The following is a 19996-nucleotide window of genomic DNA, read 5'->3' as shown; positions in this document are numbered from 1 at the left end:
GGCGGGTGGATCACGGGGTCGGGAATTCGAGACCAGCATGGCCAACATGGTGATATCCCATCTCTACTAAAAACACAAAAACTAGCCAGGCATGGTGGTGGGTGCCTGTAATCCCAGCTACTCAGGAGGCTGAGGCAGAAGAATCGCTTGGACCCGGGAGGCGGAGGTTGCAGTGAGCCGAGATCACACCACTGCACTTCAGCCTGGGTGACAGAGCAAGATTCTGTCTCAAAAGAAAAAACAAAAAACAAAAACAAAAACAAAACAAAAGACTGTTTCAATGTAGAGCATATGTCATTAGTAAAACCACTGGGAACACACATGCAAATCACACCATACAATATGCACAGACCCTTAAGGCCTAACAGGAGAGCCGAAAGGGATGTTCTTTAAACAACAAGGATAAACCAAGGCTTACATGTAGTTTTCCGCCAAGGGTAATCATTTATATAGATTTGTCCTTTAGAAGTCATGTGCTCCTAACACAAATTAGATATGGTACTAGTTTTCAAATTAACCTTTCAGACAGCACAAGAGGGTAATTGAAAATCTCAGTGGAAAGAATTCTGGAAGGTGAAACTCATCATGTCAGTTTCTCACCATTAATTTTTCTGGGCCCAAAACTGAATGATGACCGTAACATCGCTCCTGCAGTGCAAGTCACCCTGAAATTTGGAAGAGTCACAAAATACTGGCTTCGGTCAAAATAACTTGTGAGAAAAATTCCAAGGAAAGAACTCTCCTGTTCCCTTGGGCAAACCCTTTAAGTGATCCAAACGGCCAACCTTCTCCAAAATGCATTTCTAAAATCAAAACATTTACATTCAAGTTTCTCAGAATTGGGTTTACCAGAAGAAATGGCCAGTGATTTTGAAAACTTTTGGACAAAGTATAAAAATATTCTGTGTTAGCAAAAATCAAGGCTAAGTATAAGGATTATGAATGAGCACTTATGTAATCCAAGGTGACTTGTGGGGTGAGGACGAGAGAGATATAAAATGAAATGAACAAGGAATTGAATCAAGAATGTCTTTGAAAATCACAATATTCAGTAACATCTCTGAGATCCATTCTCTCAAGAAATAATTGGTGAGGAATATATGAATATTTCTCCCAAGAAATAATCGATTGAGCAAGGATATTCTTTTAACTGATAAATTGTAATTTTTAAATAACAGGGTATAAAGGAAACCTTTTATCCCATTGTAGCAGGTGACCCCCCAGAGCATATTAAAGGGGAACTGCTGCTCTTATGAAAACTGGATGGTTCCATGCAAGCACACCCCTCCCTATATTATCTGTAAAGGAGAAAGGAAAAAACAGCCCAAAATGGAACATGGGTCTCATTTCACTCTCTCCCACCCAAAAGCATACTGTTACTGAAGGTCAGTCCTCAGAATCTTGGGGCACACAGGTTTCCTGGGCCATGCATACTAAGCAGGCGATGCTGGATTATATAACCAAAGGTCTTTATAACCTGCTCCCAATTATCTAAACTCACAGGCAGGCCGGGCACAGTGGTTCATGCCTGTAATCCCAGCACTTTGGGAGCCCAAGGAGGGCAGATCACTTGAGGTTAAGAGTTCGAGACCAGCCTGGCCAACATGGTGAAACCCCATCTCTACAAAATATACAAAAATTAGCCGGGCATGATGGTGGGCGCCTGTAATCCCAGTTACTTGGAAGGCTGAGACAGGAAAATTGCTTGAACCTGGGAGGCAGAGGTTGCACTGAGCTGAGATTATGCCACTGCCCTCCAGCCTGGGTGACAGAGCAAGACTCCATCTCAAATAAATAAATAAATTCACAGGGCAGAACATGAGCTGTATGTGAAATGGAACATCGGTTTTTCCAGACCCCCTCAACCAGAGCCATATTATGGCTTTCATAGCTGTGAGCACTGAGCCTTCCTTGACTTCCTCCATAAAAATAAAAATTACATTTTACAATTGTGCTCCTATAAATACAAAAATATTAATATCATCTATGAAAACAGTGTCTTTGACCTAAGCCCAACTTTTTTCTTCTGATGAAAAAATTAAAACATGTTATGAGACCCTAAAAGTACAGGGGTCCCTAGCTACCATGCCTGCTAGAGCTAATGGAAAGCCAGTCCTAGCTACAGGCGTCGACACCAAATCTTGAGTTTCTTTTGTCCTCAAGCTCCCTTTTCTTTCTTGAATTTATGTCGGCGAGAAGGGAATGTAAATTTTGTGTTTTGTCAAGAGCGAGGACAGAGTGTCTGTTCCTTCCCCCCCAACATCTCTCTTCCCTGAGCTGTCAGCACGTAAGAGGGAGGAAGGCAGGAACCAGGCAACCACTCTGTCAGCTCTCCAAGCTCTCGGGGCACCCAGCCTGCTACAAGCATCAAAAGAAAATTCTAACTCATTTGTGGATCCTTTGATATTGTACTGGATACTTCAAGGAAATCCTGTAAATTTAGCAGCTAACCAAATCCCTGCTTCAGGAAAAATCTGAAAGGTGATCATCGGGTCTGTTTGCAGGACCAGCTGAGAGATAGCTGTGGTATCTCCGGATGGGGAAACGCAGACAGGTTTCAAGGCCCACCTAACACAAGTCTTCTGAATGGAGCTTCAGAATTTTGTGGGGATCAGGTATGATCCTATTCACGCAGAAACCCTGGAACACAAGTGACTTCTGTGTTACCCACACTTTTGTTTCCTTTCCTGAGTAGGGGAGCAAGAAAGAAGTTGAAATTGCTAGTGATGATCTAGGAATCAAAATTTCACATGAGACTTTGAGGTGTTTTTCTTTAAACCAAATCTAAATACTCTAGAGGGGGTAGCTAGGTGGAAGTAAAATATTTTTGAAAAAAATAAAGAGCCCGCCAGGTGCGGTGGCTCACGCCTGTAATCCCAGCACTTTGGGAGACCAAGGCGGGCAGATCACGAGGTCAGGAGTTCAAGCCTGACCAACATGGTAAAACCCCATCTCTACTAAAAATACAAAAATTAGCCGGGCGTGGTAGTGTGCACCTGTAGTCCCAGCTACTCAGGAGGCTGAGGCAGGAGAATCACTTGAACCCAGGAGATGGAGGTTGCAGTGAGCCAAAATCGCACCACTGCACTCCAGCCTGAGCGACAGAGCGAGACTCCATCTCAAAAAAAAATAAAAATAAAGAGCCATATAGAAAATTAGATTTTTAAGAGAAAGATCAGGGAATAAATCCAAGTCTGGAAAAAATCAATATGCCACAAACCAAATACTGAAAGTTTACTGTAAGCCTTAAAAGCTTTCTCCTGGTCTGCAAACATCCTGCTCTCACAAAACTTACCAAAAGTCATAAAATAAATCCTTGTTCCGATGAAAAATGAAATCTGAAACCATGAAGTTTTATTCCCCACAATGGAACTTTCAGCAGTCATTAAATCTAAGACTCCACATGCATGCCAGCTGTGGTAGGAATCATAAAAGGCATTGCTTTGAACTCGGCCACCAACATAGACCTTCTCAAAATGTCCCGATAACTCCGTTTCTAAGGAATCTATGGACACCAGCTGCTCCCTCTGGTGGCCAAACACAGCTTTCATTTCCCCAGGATGTCACCAAAAGTAAATTTCCAGGTATGTAGAACTAATGGGAGAAAATGATTCCTACCTCTTGAACCTTTTAGGATGAAAACTGTGTTGATAAAAGGAGCATGAGTCAACTGTCAAAGCAGATTTCTCAAAGCCCATGTGCAGCCTTCAAAACCTCTAAGACTGCATTATTCAGAGATCTGATAATCCTTTACAGAGTTTCCTTCCTATGCACATTTATTTATAATGTTTTTATCAAGCAACAGGATATTAACCGATCACAACTTTAAAATATTCAGATGATAAATATATTATGCCAACAAAGCTCCAAAGACAGTAATTCTTTTTTTAAACAGTAATTAATGGATATAGTTATTTGCAGGAGTTTCTTGCATTAGCTCCAGCCAGATGGCTAAGTTTGTGCTACCCAGAGACAGAAATGTTCATTTCCCTCAATGTTTCCATTCGATTTTCTGAAGTGAATGAGAGTTGCCTGGCAGCTGATAGTTCAGCTCTCCAATTGCTCATTGCCATCTCTTCATTAAAATCTCTATTTACGGTTTTTCAAAAGACACAAAATCCATGCTAAAAAGGAAACAATGAGGCAATACGAAAATGAGCCATTTAGAAAGAAAACCCATTTAGAAAGAAAGAAAAAAAAAGAGTGAGGTTTTTAAAGGTCTTGCTTTTCCTTTCTGAAAACACAGGGGACAGCTTTCTGCACTCGGATACGCAGTGTCAATCCTGACTCGACCAGAATGGTTCGAACTTCTCTTGTAGAATATTTATTTCTTACAAGTAAAACTATGAATTAGCCTGGCTTCGCTCAAAAACTTAAAGTGCATCTGAAAAGCTATGAAAACATTTAATTTTTTTAACCATCTAAAGCAGGGATTGGCAAACTTTTGCTGTAAAAAGACACAGTAAGTAGTTTCAGCGTTGCAGCCACGTGGTCTCCGTAAGAACCACTCACCTCTGACTGTGTAGCCTGAAAGCAGCCAGGGCCAATATGTAAATTACCAAGCATGGCTGTGTTCCAAAAAAAAAAAACACTTTATTTATGGAGACTGAAATTTGAATTTCATATAAATTTCAAATGTCATGAAACATTGTTTTTCTTTTGATTTTTTTTCCCAACTGTTTAAAAATGTAAACCCCATTCTTAGTTTGTGGGTCACAGAAAATAGGTGTTGGACCGGCTTTGCCCCACAGGCTGAAGTTTGCCCACTCTTGCTCTAAACCTACATCTTTATTTTTAAAAGCAGACATTATGGGGTATCAGCTTCAAAAGGAGCTGGAACAAGCATTCTATGATGTATACAAATTATGAGAAACCTAAAGTTTCTGAATGACCTATATACCTGCCTCTCTTCCACTCTGCCCCTCTCTCCCTTTCTTCCTGTTTCTGTCTCAAACATGCCTCTCCTGAAATTAGAGGTCCGAGTGAGCCAAGATGCCGCTGTGCTCCCAGGCAAGCAGGCCTACCTGCTCTTTGATTTCTTGGAGCTTCCGGCTCTGCTCTCTGATATCATGGAGAAGCTGCAGTGCTTTGTCATCCTCCTGGGACACCTCCATCCGTGCTTGCTCCAAACTTCGCTTTAAGCTCTGCAGAAAGCAAAAATTTTAATAGGGATGCCCTGTGGATCCTGCTTTGTTTGAAAAGACTCATTAAGAGAGCTGCAAGCTGCTTCGCAGACACCAGGACGGTTTCGAGTGACGGACCACAGTTGACAACTTCCAGTTCGTTGCTGATTCCGGTTTCCATCCTGTAAAACCCCTTGGTTCAAGAAACATCATCCCAACCTGGTGACCTTAGGGATCCAGCCAGAAACTGCATCAGCCTGTCTCCTGCCACCATCTACTGTCCTGGGAGATACTTACTTGCATGTTCAGAACTAAAACCTATTAAGACCCAGTAGCTATTACAATCACCATGTGGATAAGCTACAAAGTGTTTTCTACAGTTATTTGTGGGCCCTAAAGTACATATGCCTCTTTCAAAGTAGCAATGACTTCATATCCTCTGCCCAGTTGTCATTTAAGACTCCAAGTGGTCTATTTCTACCTCCTGGCTTATTTTTCCTGGACACCTTTCATCCATAAGAATCCCTTAATGCTTCAATGGCACTGAAATCTATATCTGAAATACATAGCTGAATAACTTCACCCACCACTGAAAGGCAGCCAAGTCTGGAATGGAAACATAGCAGTTATTCTTAATCAGCCACGTTCTATAGATTTCCTCTCCCTTGTGAAAAAAACTTTAGAAATGTGTGATTCAACTTCTTAAGACTGTTTAATTGGGCACATTAAAAAAACACCTGAATGAAAAATTTAACAAGACAATGGAGAAGAAGACAGTCTACTCTTGTGAAGGAAAGAAAAAACGAAAGTCACATGGTAAATAATGACAGAGGGTTTGGGTTTTCAAGGCTATTTTCTTGTCGCTACACTGGTTCTGGCCAATGGAAAATCTGATGTCAGGAAGACTGAAAGTAAATTTTCTTATACATAGTTGGGAGTCCGGTTCTCAAGGCTGCTCATGTCAGACACAACGCAGACCAGAGAGGTTGGGATGGGAGATGTTAAGATCTTTTGCAACCCGCAGCAAAGATGGATTACTCCCATCTCCAGACTCCGTGGTACCAGCCGTCTACCTGCACTTTCTGCTGGAAATGAGTCCAATCTCATTTCTTGGGGACCTCACACCTGGCTCTCACTACTCTGCAAAATACAGATCTTGCTTTTGTGCTCTCCCTCTCTCTACTCTCTGCCATTGGCTGTGATGTGCCTCATGGAGCCATCATGAAACAGGATGAGACACACACAACAAGAAGTGCCACCTCCAAGGGAAGGGGGCTTCAGGGAAGGCTCACACTGCATTCTGTGATGTAGGTAGCAAGGTCCTGCTCCAGGAGGGATCTCTGAGTCTCAGAGGCCTTCAGCTCCACCTCCTTCTGACTAAGCACAGCCTCCACCTCTGACACTCTCCGATGTAACCGGGTCATTTCCTGCTCCATCTGAAATAAACACATCGACAGGTTAAAAAGGCCCGTGGAGGTTCGTTAGGAGCAATCACATCTCAAATAGCCTCCGAAACCACCTGGTGGTCTGGGCTAAGGCTAAATCGCCAAAAGTTAAGTTGGGATGGAAATACCATTGTTTCTTCGCCCAGGAGCGCACAGTTCTTCGTTAAGGACAGTCACCAAATGCTAAGTCACTCCTCTCATTCAAGTCCCGGTTCACACTTGATCACTTCTCTAACCCAGTTAGCAAGGAAGCCACAATCATCATTTTTCACCTGTTTGCTTTTGTTTTTGTTTTGTTTTGCAGACGTCACTTTAATTTTATCCCAAATCCATCTTGATCCCCCCCCATCTCCTTGCAAAGATCTAGAGGACAAATCCAGGATAGGGCAAGGAGATATTTATTCGTCTGCACTCTTAGGAGTCCCAGGCAAGCAGTGACTTATTAGTTTCCAGAGCGTTGCCTCTGGGCAGGAACAGTGAATGTTAAGAGACGTTGAGCGTAATCAACACAGTGGCCGCAGTGACATAAGCAGGAGTTTTAAAAGACTAGGAAGAGAGACTTCGCATCACTCAAAGCAGATGGGATGTATCTCAGCCACAGGTGAGGACCCAGGCCACCTGCCGGAAGAAGCAGACATCTGGCTGGGTCATGCTGAGAAACGGGCCGTTTAAATCCAGGGCCTCCTCTGGTTTAGATTTAAAGGATCTACAGCAACGGCAAGGCCCGAATTCATCTCCCTCTGAGCTGCTGGAGGCACGACTTCAGCGAGGGCAGGAGTGCCTCACTCTCTACGGATCAGGCGGCTCAGAGCCAGCAGCGGCCCCAGGCGGATCCCTTGGCATATACTGACGGGAGGATCCTGGAGCAAAGAACGAGGCCGGCTGCGGAAATAAATACCTTGTGACACTTGTCCTGAGAGTCTTGTAGCTCTTTGCTTTTGATGAGAAGTTTCTTTTCCATGGAGCTAGTCTTGGCAGGGGAGTCCAGACCCGACACGACAGACCTAGGTAGAGAAAATCCAACGTCAAGAGGGCCAGCAGGTGGGCCTGAGAACCTGCACTAGGAAGCTGCAACATCTGTTTCATTTTACAAAAACATCTCATGCTTTTGATGTTAGGTCAAATAATGCCCCCTTCCCCTTTCCAAAGATGCCCATGTCCTAATCTCTGGAAGCTGTGAATATATTACCACACATGGCAAAGGGACTTTGCAGATGGGATTTAAGTTATGGATCTTGGGATGGAAAGATTCTTCTGGGATATCTGGATGGGTACAATGAAATCACAAGGATCCTTATAAGATGGAAGCAAGGATCGGAGTCACAGAGATCTGAAGATGTTACACCAATGGCTTTGAACACAGAGGAAGGGGCCACAAGCCTAGGAATGCAGGCAACCTCTAGAAGGTGGAAAAGGCAAGGAAACAGATTCTGCCCTAGAGCCTCCAGAGAGTGCAGCCTTGTCTACACTGATCTTAGACCAGTAAAACTCATCCCGGACTTTATTTTTTGGAAACAGGATCGTGTTCTGTTGCCCAGGCTGGAGTGCAGTGATACGATCTCAGCTCACTGCAACCTCCACCTCCTGGGTTCAAGCGATTCTCCTGCCTCAGTCTCCTGAGGAGCTGGGATTACAGGCACTCACAACCATGCCTGGTTAATTTTTGTATTTTCAGTAGAGATGGGGTTTCATCATGTTGGCTAGGCTGGTCTGGAACTTCTGACCTCAAGTGATCCTGCCACCTCGGCCTCCCAAAGTGCTGAGATTACAGGCTTGAGCCACCACGCCTGGCCTCATCTTAGACTTCTGACCTCCAGAACTGTAAAATAATAAATGTGTGTTGTTTTAAGCCACTAAGTTTGTGGTCATTTGTTATAGTGGCCACAGAAACTCATACACCTATTGGGCACTGGCTGCATACCTGGTTCTGTCTGAATGCTAGATATATTTGAACTCTTTTTGTTTTTTTTTCTTTTTTCCTTCACTGACAGATATATTTGAACTCTTTACTCCCCACAGCAACTCTATGAGGCAGATACGATTTATTATCCTCATTTTATATGAGGAAATTGAGGCCCAGAAAGGTTATGTAAACTGCCAGTTGATAAATGGTTTCTGCTGGTCTCAAGAGGGAGCTGGGGTAGACAAGTTGTCTTGATGCACTTGCTATACAACTCTTAGGAAAATATCACAAAAATAACATAGGATGCCCTCCTGAGACTGGACCAGAAGGATGTTCCCCCCATAGAAAGGAGAAACTTACCCACACTCATCTATGTAACTCATGCACTGTGCCCAGAAGCAGTTGATTATGGGCAGAGATGAGAGAGAGATTCCAGGACAGCTGCCCTCAGTGGTTGGTACACTGGATATGAACACTAGGATTGGTGAAAGACAAAGCCAGAGCAACAGTGGCCAAAGGTTCTTAGGCACAGAGAGATGTGGCAGAGCCCACCACTACCACCGGGCCCATCTTTGTTGCCCTGGTAATGGAGTTGCGGAGGTGGTTGTCAGTGACCACTCAGATCTTACCAGCAGGTGCAAGTTCTGCTTTCTGCTGCCCCAGACTACTTCCCTGACTAAAAGAGGTCAGTTCCCTGCAGCAATGCAAAACACCTCTCTTCCTGCAGCTCCTGACAATGACAAGGGCTGGCTTGATAGTGCTGACTTGCTGTACTCCAGTGACAGCTTTCCACACTCACACTGTAGGACAGCCAAATGAGTCAACGCCCAGAGTCATGCTCCTCTAATCAGAATCTCAGGCTGGGCACAGTGGCACATGTCTACAATCTCAACACTTCGGGAGGTTGAGTCAGGAGGATCACTTGAGGCCAAACGTTCGAGACGGGCCTGGGCAACACAGCAATATCCTGTCCCTATTTTTAAAAATAAATAAATAAATAATTTTTTGAAAGACAATCTCACTCCGATGCCCAGGCTAGAGTGCGGTGGTCACAGGTCACTGCAGCCTCAACTTCCCAGACTCAAGTGATTCTCCTACCTCAGCCTCCCAAGTAAGTGGAACTATAGGCACATACCACCACACCCAGCTGATTTTTGTATTTTTTGTAGACACAGGGTTTCTCCATGTTGCCCAGGATGGTCTCAAATTCCTGGGCTCAAGCAATCTGCCCGCCTCAGCCTCCCAAAGTGCTGGGATTACAGGTACCACACCCAGTCATCTCTATAAAAAACATTTAAAAATGAGTCGGGCATAGTGGCTCATGCCTCTAGTCCCAGCTACATGGGAGGCTGGGCTGGGAGGATCGCCTGAGCCCAGGAGTTCAAGGCTACAGTGAGCTATGACTGTACCATTGCACTCCAGTCTGGGTAACAGAGCAAGACCCTGTCTCTTAAAAAACAAACAAATAAATTTTAAAAAAAGAAAAATCTGACCCCTCCACTGACTAGTTATTTGACCTCTCCGAACCTCAGTTTCCTCAATTGTAAAATGGGCATAATTACCAACCTAATTCAAAGAGTTCTTGTAAGGATTAAATGAAATAATGCACGTAATGCCCTCAGCACAGTGCCTGGCACATTGCAAGTGTTCAATAAATGTCACCTGTTACTACTGTCATTGTTGTTTTTTCCATTACTACCCATGCAACTTCATAAATAGTACATGCCTCATGGGCCTAAAGCAATTGCTTAAAATGGTAAAACTCAGGGGGCTGAATTTGCTCTGTGCTATTATTCACATTAAAACAAATGGTGATTATTCATAGAAATGGGCAACAGGGATTGGATCCAGAAATAAATCTTTTTAAAAATCTTACTTTTGGCTAGAAATTTTAACCAAGTTCTACGCTTCTCACCAGCCTGTTTTCTACCTAAATCTAGCCAACACATACACACACACACACACACACACACTCTCTCTCTCTCTCTCTCTCTCTCTCTCTTTTCTTTTTCATATAAGATGAAATGCTTGGCATGGCCTTGAGGAAAATTCTTTTGCTCTTTCCTTTATTCCTAATCATACCTGGGTGGGTGGGCTAGAGAACAAGACCCAAACCACCCAGGGAGGGAATGAAGATCCACAGACTGGGTTCCTGATCCTTCAGAGATCAAAAGTCATCCACATGTCACGAAGTCACACACACGACATGCGTCAGGGATGACAACACAGGTCATAGCTCCTTGTGCTTAAGCACACAACTGGCATCCTTTTAAAAGAACGATGACATGGGTGCATGATGATAAGTAGGATGTGGCTTGAAAAACTTAATGACACATAGAAGGCTGGCCCCAGTGGGGCTTCCTGTTTAAAGTGCACTGCTATGGGTACAAAACAGATTGCTTTTTCACCCCTCACCAAAAAAAAAGAAAGGCACTTTTAGGTCAGTTATCAGTGGGCCCAGAAGCGAGGAGACGTGCAGCCGCCACCCTCCGGCACTCGAAGAAGACCATGAGACAGCCCTCCTCACCCCAGGTCCAACCCCTTCATTCTGCTATTCTATGTTTGACAAATGCTCACTGTTTAGAAGTTCTAAGTACAGCAATTAAGAGCTCTTCAGAATAAAGGTGCTAAAGAAATCTTTTTTTTTTTAAAGAATAAATAAAAATCGCATCTAAAAAAAAGCTAGAGTAAGAATGCTATGACTAAGCTGGGTGTGTAGCAACAATCCCATAAACAATCATGTGATTGGAGGATGAGGCTGGAGAGTAAAGGTTATCAGGCTTCCTACACATTCCCTGGTCCTCAATGGAGGTACACATTAGAATCGCTTGGAGACCTTTTAAAAAATACCAGATGGCCGGGTGCGGTGGCTCAAGCCTGTAATCCCAGCACTTTGGGAGGCCGAGACGGGCGGATCACGAGGTCAGGAGATCGAGACCATCCTGGCTAACACGGTGAAACCCCGTCTCTACTAAAAAAAAATACAAAAAACTAGCCGGGCGAGGTGGCGGGCGCTTGTAGTCCCAGCTGCTCGGGAGGCTGAGGCAGGAGAATGGCGTAAACCCGGGAGGCGGAGCTTGCAGTGAGCTGAGATCCAGCCACTGCACTCCAGCCTGGGAGACAGAGCAAGACTCCGTCTCAAAAAAAAAAAAAATACCAGATGTGTAGGCCCCATTCAGACCAATTAAATCGGAGAGTCAGACAAATTTGGAGTGTGGGCCCGGGAAGCAACATTTGTATTAAGCTACTGAGTGATTGTAATGTATAGACAGGATTAAGAACCACGGTGCTAATTAGAAGAAAGTGCTTCTGATTTAGGGTCTAGCCACTTAAAACTCATTGTATGACCAACCCCAGCATTTAGTTCCATGTGGCATTTTAGCCAGACCATTTGGTACTGGTGCCTTTTCGTCACTCTTTGAGTAAGAACCCAATTTTGAAATTAATGGTGGTGGGCTACGAATTTCAAAACAACATACAGGTATTAGATAATGATTAAACCCTATTGCCCCCAATGTTAATAATTCAGTTAAAATATACCATTTCCATGAATTTCTATAAAAGAAATATACTACAAAGAGACATGGCTCAATTTAAAATGTTTATAAACTATTCATTTTTCATGTAGACATGGGGCAATTCAATCTCTAGCATCAACAGTAAGTTCTCAGTATGTATTTCTTGAGCACATATATCCTCCCCAACAAATATTCTGAAATATTACAATTTATTTTCTTCTTTTTCTAAGATTTTCTTTTCTTTTTTTCTTTTTTTCTTTTTTTTTTTTTTGAGACAGAGTCTCACTCCGTTACCACGCTGGAGTGCAGTGGCACAATCTCGGCTCACTGCAACCTCCACCTCCCAGATTCAGGCAATTCCTCTGCCTCAGCTCCCAAGTAAGCTGGGATTACAGGCGCACGCCACCACGCCGGGTAACTTTTTTTTTTTTTTTTTTGTATTCTAGTACAGACAGGGTTTCACCATGTTGGCCAGGATGGTCTTGTTCTCCTGACCTCGTGATCCACCCGCCTCGGCCTCCCAAAGCGCTGGGATTACAGGCGTGAGCCACCATGCCCGGCCTGTTTTCTAAGATTTTTATTAGCCATCCTTCTGACTTTCAAAGCAACTGCAAGTGATTGCTGATAATTGCATTATGCTAACATTGACCATAATGTAAATCATAGCTTGAGAGGTTCGATCAAAGACTGGCCTGAGAGCCACCAGATACACCAAATATTATTGCATATTACATTATAATAATATTACATACATATTATCACATATATATTATTACCAAATATAGCCCTGTCCCCTTCAAGCAGCAAGTCTGCTGGTCTAAAATTATCCCGAAAAGTACCACTTCATCAAGCGTAGTATTATTTAAAGAGCTGATACTATCACTGCTTTAAGGAAAGTTTGCAACAAAAATCCTCTAACTGGTTGGAACTCTAAAACGATGGGCGATGGGGTGCAGGGTTGCAGTAAAGAAACTATCTAATTATGAAGTTCTGTTGACCCTGGAATGGGACAGAGTCTACCTGTTCATTAAAATGTCTTCCAGAATTTTTCCTTTGTTCTCAAAATTCTCAAACTTCAACAAATTTGTTTTAACCACATTCTCTGAGCGTGTGTGTGTGAGAGAGAGACACACACAGAGAGAGGGAGAGACAGAGAAGAGAATATAAAAGCCCTGTGATCCCCATGAGAGATACCTGCAGACCAGTGGTTCTCAACTGGGGCAATTTGGCAATGTCTAGACATTTTATTTTCATGACTAGGGGTGCTATTAATATGTAGTGGGTAGAGGCCAGAGATGCTGCTCAACATTCTACAATCCACAGGACAGCTCCCACAACAAGAATTATCCAGCCCAAAATGTCAATAGTGCCAAGTTGAGAAACTCTGCTGTAGACGCTATTAAGGAAGCCACAATTCCTGTCCTCAAGGAAGGAACAATCTAGGAGAGAGAATTAATGCCACGACCTTTGTCATCAGTACAAGTGCTCATTTATTGAGCACGTACTCTGTGTCAGGCACGTGTTTAGTGCTTCACGGATTACTTCACTGAGTCCTCCACACAATCCTATAAGATGGGTGTTATTAATGGCACTAAGGAGGGGCTTGCCTCCTACCACATTACCATGATTTGTGCAGGGGTGCCAGGCAGTAGAACCCCAGTTCAAAGCTAAGGCTCTGTCACCAAACAGTCATGGCTTCAAATCCCAGTTCTCCTACTTCTTGGCAAGATGGCCTTGGACACACTCAAGAAAAGTGCTACAGAGGCTCAGAGGGGCAAGGTCATGGAGGAAAGGGAGAATGGAACATGTGAGACACAGTGACCTCCATCCATGACTGGCTGCACTCAGTGCTAAGAAGCTGAGTCCAAGCCTGAGCCCAGGACAGCTCTGGGTACCCAAGAACATCCACATGCCAGGTTGGTTCACAGCCACCCCAGGAAAAGCTCACCCCACAAGAGCAACTCTCCCTCCCTCACTTTAGGGTTCAGAGGAGTAATTAGGTGGGAAGCAGGGTAGACATGAGAAACCCAGGGCGGTTCATGCTCTGGGCTCGACAAGATGCAGTACAATGAAGATGCTAATAAAAGAACATGCAGCCTGCCCACACGTTGCTTGCCTACTCCTGGCCACATCTCGGATACACAGCCAGTTATCCCCATGGAGAGAAAAGGCACTTCTGAGCAGCGGGTGCACGCAGCCACCCGCCCACACACAGCAGTGCTGTCTCTTCGAGCACGAAGCCAAGTTTGGGTTTTCCTTTTTTTCCAGCTTCTATTTTCTAGAAAAATTTACTCTGAAATCAACATCTCTTCCTGATATACACATCTGCTTTATAATTATAGAAGCCCAAAGAGTATTAATAGGGATAATGGTATATGACACAGAAAAAAGAGTGGACTTGGTCACTACCGCTATAACAGGAAGACATGTTTTCTTAAAATGTATTAGATGTGACCTAAAAATTGCTTTACATGTAACCTCAACATTTAAGTGAACATGATAAAATGCAGTTTTCCCAATGATGTGCCTGTAAATAATCCATATAACTTTGTTAAAAAAAAAAAATCACTTCATAGGGCTATGAATAGAATATTGCATATCAAAAGAGAATACAATGTGTACTCCATCCTACAAGCAAGTGTATGTGTTGAATACTCTCTAATCACTACTGTGATGATTAAGTTCGTGCTTAAGCATCAAGCCATCCATTTATTCCCTTAGGAATAGGACCCTATGCCTGCAAAATACACCACCAAACCACAGATAACACATCAGATCACAAATCCCAGATGTTCTTGGGATAACCAAGGATGGGAACTTGAAGCTAAAATGAGGGGACTCCAAATTAGCTCAGCTGAGGGCCCCACCTTCAGTGCTGGCCAACAGCACTAAAAATACATGCGACTGCAAGATGTAATACACTGCAAAAAGTAGAAAACTCATCAGCATTCTGTTTCCGAAAATATACTGGCTTTTAAGATTGAGTATTCTGAAATTTGTGAACTTATTTTATTTATTTATTTATTTATTTATTTATTTATTTATTTATTTTGAGATGGAGTCTTGCTCTGTCGCCAGGCTAGAGTACAGTGGTGCAATCTCGACTCACTGAAACCTCTGCCTCCCAGGTTCAAGCAATTCTCCTGCCTCAGCCTCCAGAGTAGTTGGGACTGCAGGTGACCGCCACCATACCCAGCTAATTTTTTTGTATTTTTAGTAGAGATGGGGTTTCAACACACGTTGGCAAGCATGGTCTTGGTCTCCTGACCTCATGATCCACCCGCCTCGGCCTCTCAAAGTGCTGGAATTACAGGCATGGGCCACCGCATCTGGCCTCTGAACTAATTTTATAAGCACACTTAAAAATACACAACGGTGGCCGGGTGTGGTGGCACGGGCCTGTAGTCCTAGCTACTCGGGAGCCTGAGACAGGAGAATTGCTTGAACCTGGGAGGCGGAGGTTGCAGTGAGCCAAGATCGCGCCACTGCACTCCAGCCTGGGCGACAGAGGGAGACTCCACCTCAAAAATAAAATAAAAATAAAATAAAATACACAATGGTGCCCATCAAGAACACCTGGAAATATCAAAAACACTATTCTCCTAAAGACAGTCAGAGTCTGTCTAGCTTTGGGGCACCCCCCAACCCACACACAACACACACAATATATTTATATATATATACCACACACACACACATACAGACACACACCACACATGCTCATATACATACACACACATGCACTCACACACACAACCAGCAGTGGTCTCTAGTTAAATTAGAGCATTTGCTTTGAAATGATTAATATGTAGCTCTAGAATCATTTATCAAAAATCATGCTATTAATAAAACAATAGCTACTCCCATGATTTTTAATTCAGTTCCCACCTCTAAGCCAGTGCCTCACTTTGCAGGTTAATTTCATTGCCTCTCGCCTGGATGACTGCAATAACCACACTTACCTCCCTGGATCCAACTCTTGTCCCTCACTATCCACCTTCCACACAATGGTCAGAGGCACCCTTTGTGAAATAAGACCCAGATATTCCATGTCCCTATTCAAAATCCTGCAAAAGTTTCCTACTCAGTGCAATTTAGAGCAAAGTCCAAACCTAAAGGCCCTGATGACCTCAACTCAGACCACGTTCCTTGTGTATCCTTAAGTTCCCCCTACCCAAACATGCCTTCTGTTCACTGAGCACCCATAGGTTAGTGGCAGCCTCAGGGCCTTTGTCCTTTTTTCCTCTCTCCGGAGTACTCTTCCCACTTATTTCTGCTAACCGACTCCTTACTGACATTCTGAAAGAATGCACTCCGTGTGGGCAGGGATGCTTGCTTCTTTGCATTCACCGTTACTTCTCCAGTGCCTAGAAAGTGCTTGGCACATAGTAGGCTCTCAAACAGCCGAATGAATGAATGAATGAATGAATGAATGAATGAACAAATGAATGAATGTGAATCTGCCCCATCATGTAAGCTCCACGAAGACAGGGATTTTTGTTGCATAGTCAGTGCTATATCCCAGCTTCTCGAACAGCCTCTAGCACCTCAGAGCTGCTCAGTGTGGGCTTAAAAGCTGTGTTACCTTCGGATGCAACTCAACCTTCTTGAACAAATACTCACGCTCAGCTCAGAGAACCTTTCCTTGGGGATCCAGTCTAAAGTGGCCACCCCCAGGCAGTCCCAATCCCAGTTCAGATTCCTTCAGAGCCCTGACCACCATCTGCAATTGCCTCACGTGTACACAGTAGTTATTTCTCCTTTGTTTCTCCCCACCAAATGCTAGCTTCTTGAGAGTAAAGACCTTACCTGTCTTGCTCAGAGTTGTGCCTTAAGGACTAGAACAATATATTTGTTGAATGAATGAATGGATGGATGAATGAATGAACGAATGAATGAATGGTGTGCCAGTACTTCTGTGCCCCCACGCAGCCAGTTTAAAGGTCACGGTGGGATAAAGGAATCCAAAATGAGAAGTGTGCTGCATGTATGCTGGCATGAAAAAGCTTTCCAGCACCTGCAGTAGAGATGCCCAGCATTGGTTCTGAGACAGGAATGTCACAATGACACACAGACTTACCCACCCAGGGGATACCCAAGTGCTTCCAGGGTGGGTGGGAGCATGTGACATCTAGGCTGGGAACATGCACACTTCCCACTGGCACTGGATCCTACCAGAAGCCTGGAGAGCATTTTATAGAAAGTGCAGGTTTAAGTGATACATCACAGACTCCATTCAGAGTAAAAAATTGGATGGAGATATTAGGACATCTGTCAGGCCCCCCACGTGGAGCTGGATTCTCTCATTGGGCAGAAACCAGCAAGATGTCTTTATAAGGTGGAAGCAGGGAGAAAGAGAGAATTAAAAGCACCCCATACCCGTCCTCAGACCTAAATAACAGTAACAAATATGAAATGAACACTCACTCTGCTCATGGCACCAACACTAAGTGCGCTTCGTGTCCCCATGGCAAACCTATCAGATAGGTGACCTTACACCTTCCACTTTACAGATGAGGGAATTGTGGCTGAAAGCAGTTAAATGTCTCATTTACACAACAAGCAAGGGGTGAAACCCAGAGTTGAGCCCATGTCTATCTGATTCCAAAGCCTGGACTTTGAAGGGGTATGCTATAGTCAGTCCCAAAAAAATAAGCATGTTTATATCAGCTCTAAAGTTAAAAGCTGAGCCAGGCATGGTGGCTCACACCTGTAATCCCAACACTTTGGGAGGGCGAGGCCGGCGGATCACTTGAGGTCAGGAGTTCAAGACAGGCCTGGCCAACATGATGAAACCTGGCCTCTACTAAAAATACAAAAAAAAATTAGCTGGGAGTCGTGGCAGGCGCCTGTAATCCCAGCTACACAGTAGGCTCAGGCACAAGAATTGCTTGAACCTGGGAGGCGAGGTTGCAGTAAGCCGATTGTGCCACTGTACTCCAGCATGGGCAACAGAATGAGACTCTGTCTCAGAATGAATGAATGAATGAATGAATGAATGAGTTAAAACTTGGAAAAGTTGACCAGCCTCTGCCAGGTGTGAGATGAGTGAACCTAAGAAGTAACCCAAGCGTCATGATCATCATTTTCTTTATCTGTAAAATAATGCGTTATTGCTGGGGCTACATGAGAATGCTTGTCAGGCGCTCAGAATAGTATCTGGAAGAGTAGATTCTCAGTGAAACCAATTCTTTCACCTTTATTATTAGACAAGTCCATAATTCCTGCATAATCTAGCAAAGTCATGACTCTTAGAGGCAGGATAGGTAGTACAGTGGTCTAGAGGCAACCAGATATTGCTCCAAGTCTTAGATTTGTTTCTACCTTCAGAACCTCAGGGAAAAAATCTAACCTTCCTAAGTCAGTGTCTTCATTTGTAAAATGGGGATAATACCAGCTACCTCGTAGAGTTACAGTGAGATTGTGAGGATTTAATGAGCTAATGCACATAAAGTGCTCACATAGTTCTGGGAATACAAGAAGTGCTCTATAGAAAACAGGTTCCATTAGCAGTTGTCTAAACTGTGCAGAAGGAATTGGTATAATCCCTGGCCATTTTAGTCTAATTCAATTCAACAAATCTTCACTGAAGACCTGCCAGGGGCAAGGCACTGTTTCAGGCAAAAGAAGGAAGACCTGGTCCTGTCCTTAATGAGCCTTGAACAGCTTGGCCAGACAACACTATTGAAGTGATTCCGTAGGCGACAAGAAGGAGACACAAATGAGAGGGCAGGCTGGGGTCTTGGCATACCAGGACTGAATACCAAGTTCAGGAGCAGCCATTAATTCTGAGCACACTGGGATGCCGTTGAAGGTGTAAGCCGGCGAATGACATCATCCAACCTATGCTTTGGAAGAATTCCATCCTTTGTGGAGAATGGATTACAGCCAGGAAAACCAGAGGCAAGGGAATCAGTGAGGAGGCTACTGCAACAGTCCAAGCAAGAGTCCATGATGGGTGTCAGTAAGGACAGAAAGATGGGCATGGATGCAAGTGTCATCCTAGAGGCACCACTTGGAGAAATTGGCAACTGATGGGATGGCGGGGGAGGCAGAAAAGAATTTACGATGACTCAGCTTTCTTGCCTAGAAGGGTAGGGAAGGTGGTAGTTTCTTACATAAAATGAGGAAGCCAAAACTAGCACCTAGTGGCTTACTGAGGGAGCGAGTGGGTCTGTCTATGTAGGAAGGGAACAGAGGATGGGATGGTGAGAAACTGGTAAAACATCCTGGTGATGAGGAACACAGTGTACGATGGGAGGAGGCCAAAGGGGGTTAGAACTAAAGTCAAGGAACTGAATAAGATCACCAAGAACCAACCAGAAAGAGAACTGAGGATGGAACTTGAGGGGATGGTGCGTACATTGCAAGAGCCTGACGGCAGCCACAAAAGAGTGAGAATGACAGAGAGGTAGGAGGGAAACCAAGTGTCCATAATACAGAAGAGAAGAAAGTAGAAGGTTGTCCCGAAGAAATGTAGTAATTAATGGTAACACGTGGTGAGATGGAAATCACCAGATTTGGTGGTTAGGTACAATCAACGGCTTCTGAGACAGTCATTTCAGTATTGTTGAATGGAAAATAGAGGTGGAAAAAAGAGGTGTTGAGTGCAGGCTCTTCTTTCAGGAAGTTTGTCGGAGAGAGGTCGGGAGATGAACAGCAAGCAAAGCAAAGAGAACTGGGAGAAATTCACGTAGGCAAAGGAAAAGTTGCCAGACTGGCACAGAGCTTGGGAACATGTAGCGCCATTTAGTCAATGACTGTCTTCTTAAGGGATCCCAGGCAACCATGCAAATTAGCATGTGTAGGCCAGCAAAAAACACACTTGACAGATCTTCTGGAGCCTAATCTTCAGGACTGGGCTAGGATCGTCTGGATTAGATTTCCTCAAGGTATCTTTAAGACAAATGAGAAGGCGGTGGAATGGTCCTGCCAGGGCTGCAAGGCAGGCACGCACAGTCTAAATAGAGAACAGAATAAGGCAAGTAGGAGAACAAGCTGTGCTTG

At 44.0% G+C, this 19996-nt stretch overlaps 1 protein-coding gene across 6 annotated transcripts in view; it reads right to left on the bottom strand.

Moving 5' to 3' along the window:
- CIT (citron rho-interacting serine/threonine kinase) overlaps positions 1-19996 on the bottom strand; it is a 208960-nt gene that overhangs the window by 94585 nt on the left and 94379 nt on the right. For all 6 annotated transcript variants that reach the window (XM_033220411.1, XM_033220412.1, XM_033220414.1 and 3 more), the window contains exons 11-13: positions 7467-7572; positions 6416-6559; positions 5025-5144 (exon numbers count right to left, since the gene is read on the bottom strand). In XM_033220411.1, coding sequence (XP_033076302.1) covers positions 5025-5144; positions 6416-6559; positions 7467-7572 — 370 coding nt within the window. The remainder of the gene's footprint in view (positions 1-5024; positions 5145-6415; positions 6560-7466; positions 7573-19996) is intronic.

Source organism: Trachypithecus francoisi, unplaced genomic scaffold (assembly GCF_009764315.1).
Source record: "Trachypithecus francoisi isolate TF-2019V2 unplaced genomic scaffold, Tfra_2.0 Lachesis_group11, whole genome shotgun sequence".
Taxonomy (NCBI): domain Eukaryota; kingdom Metazoa; phylum Chordata; class Mammalia; order Primates; family Cercopithecidae; genus Trachypithecus; species Trachypithecus francoisi.
Note: the sequence above shows the minus strand (reverse complement) of the source record. Positions and strands in the feature narration are given on the sequence as shown.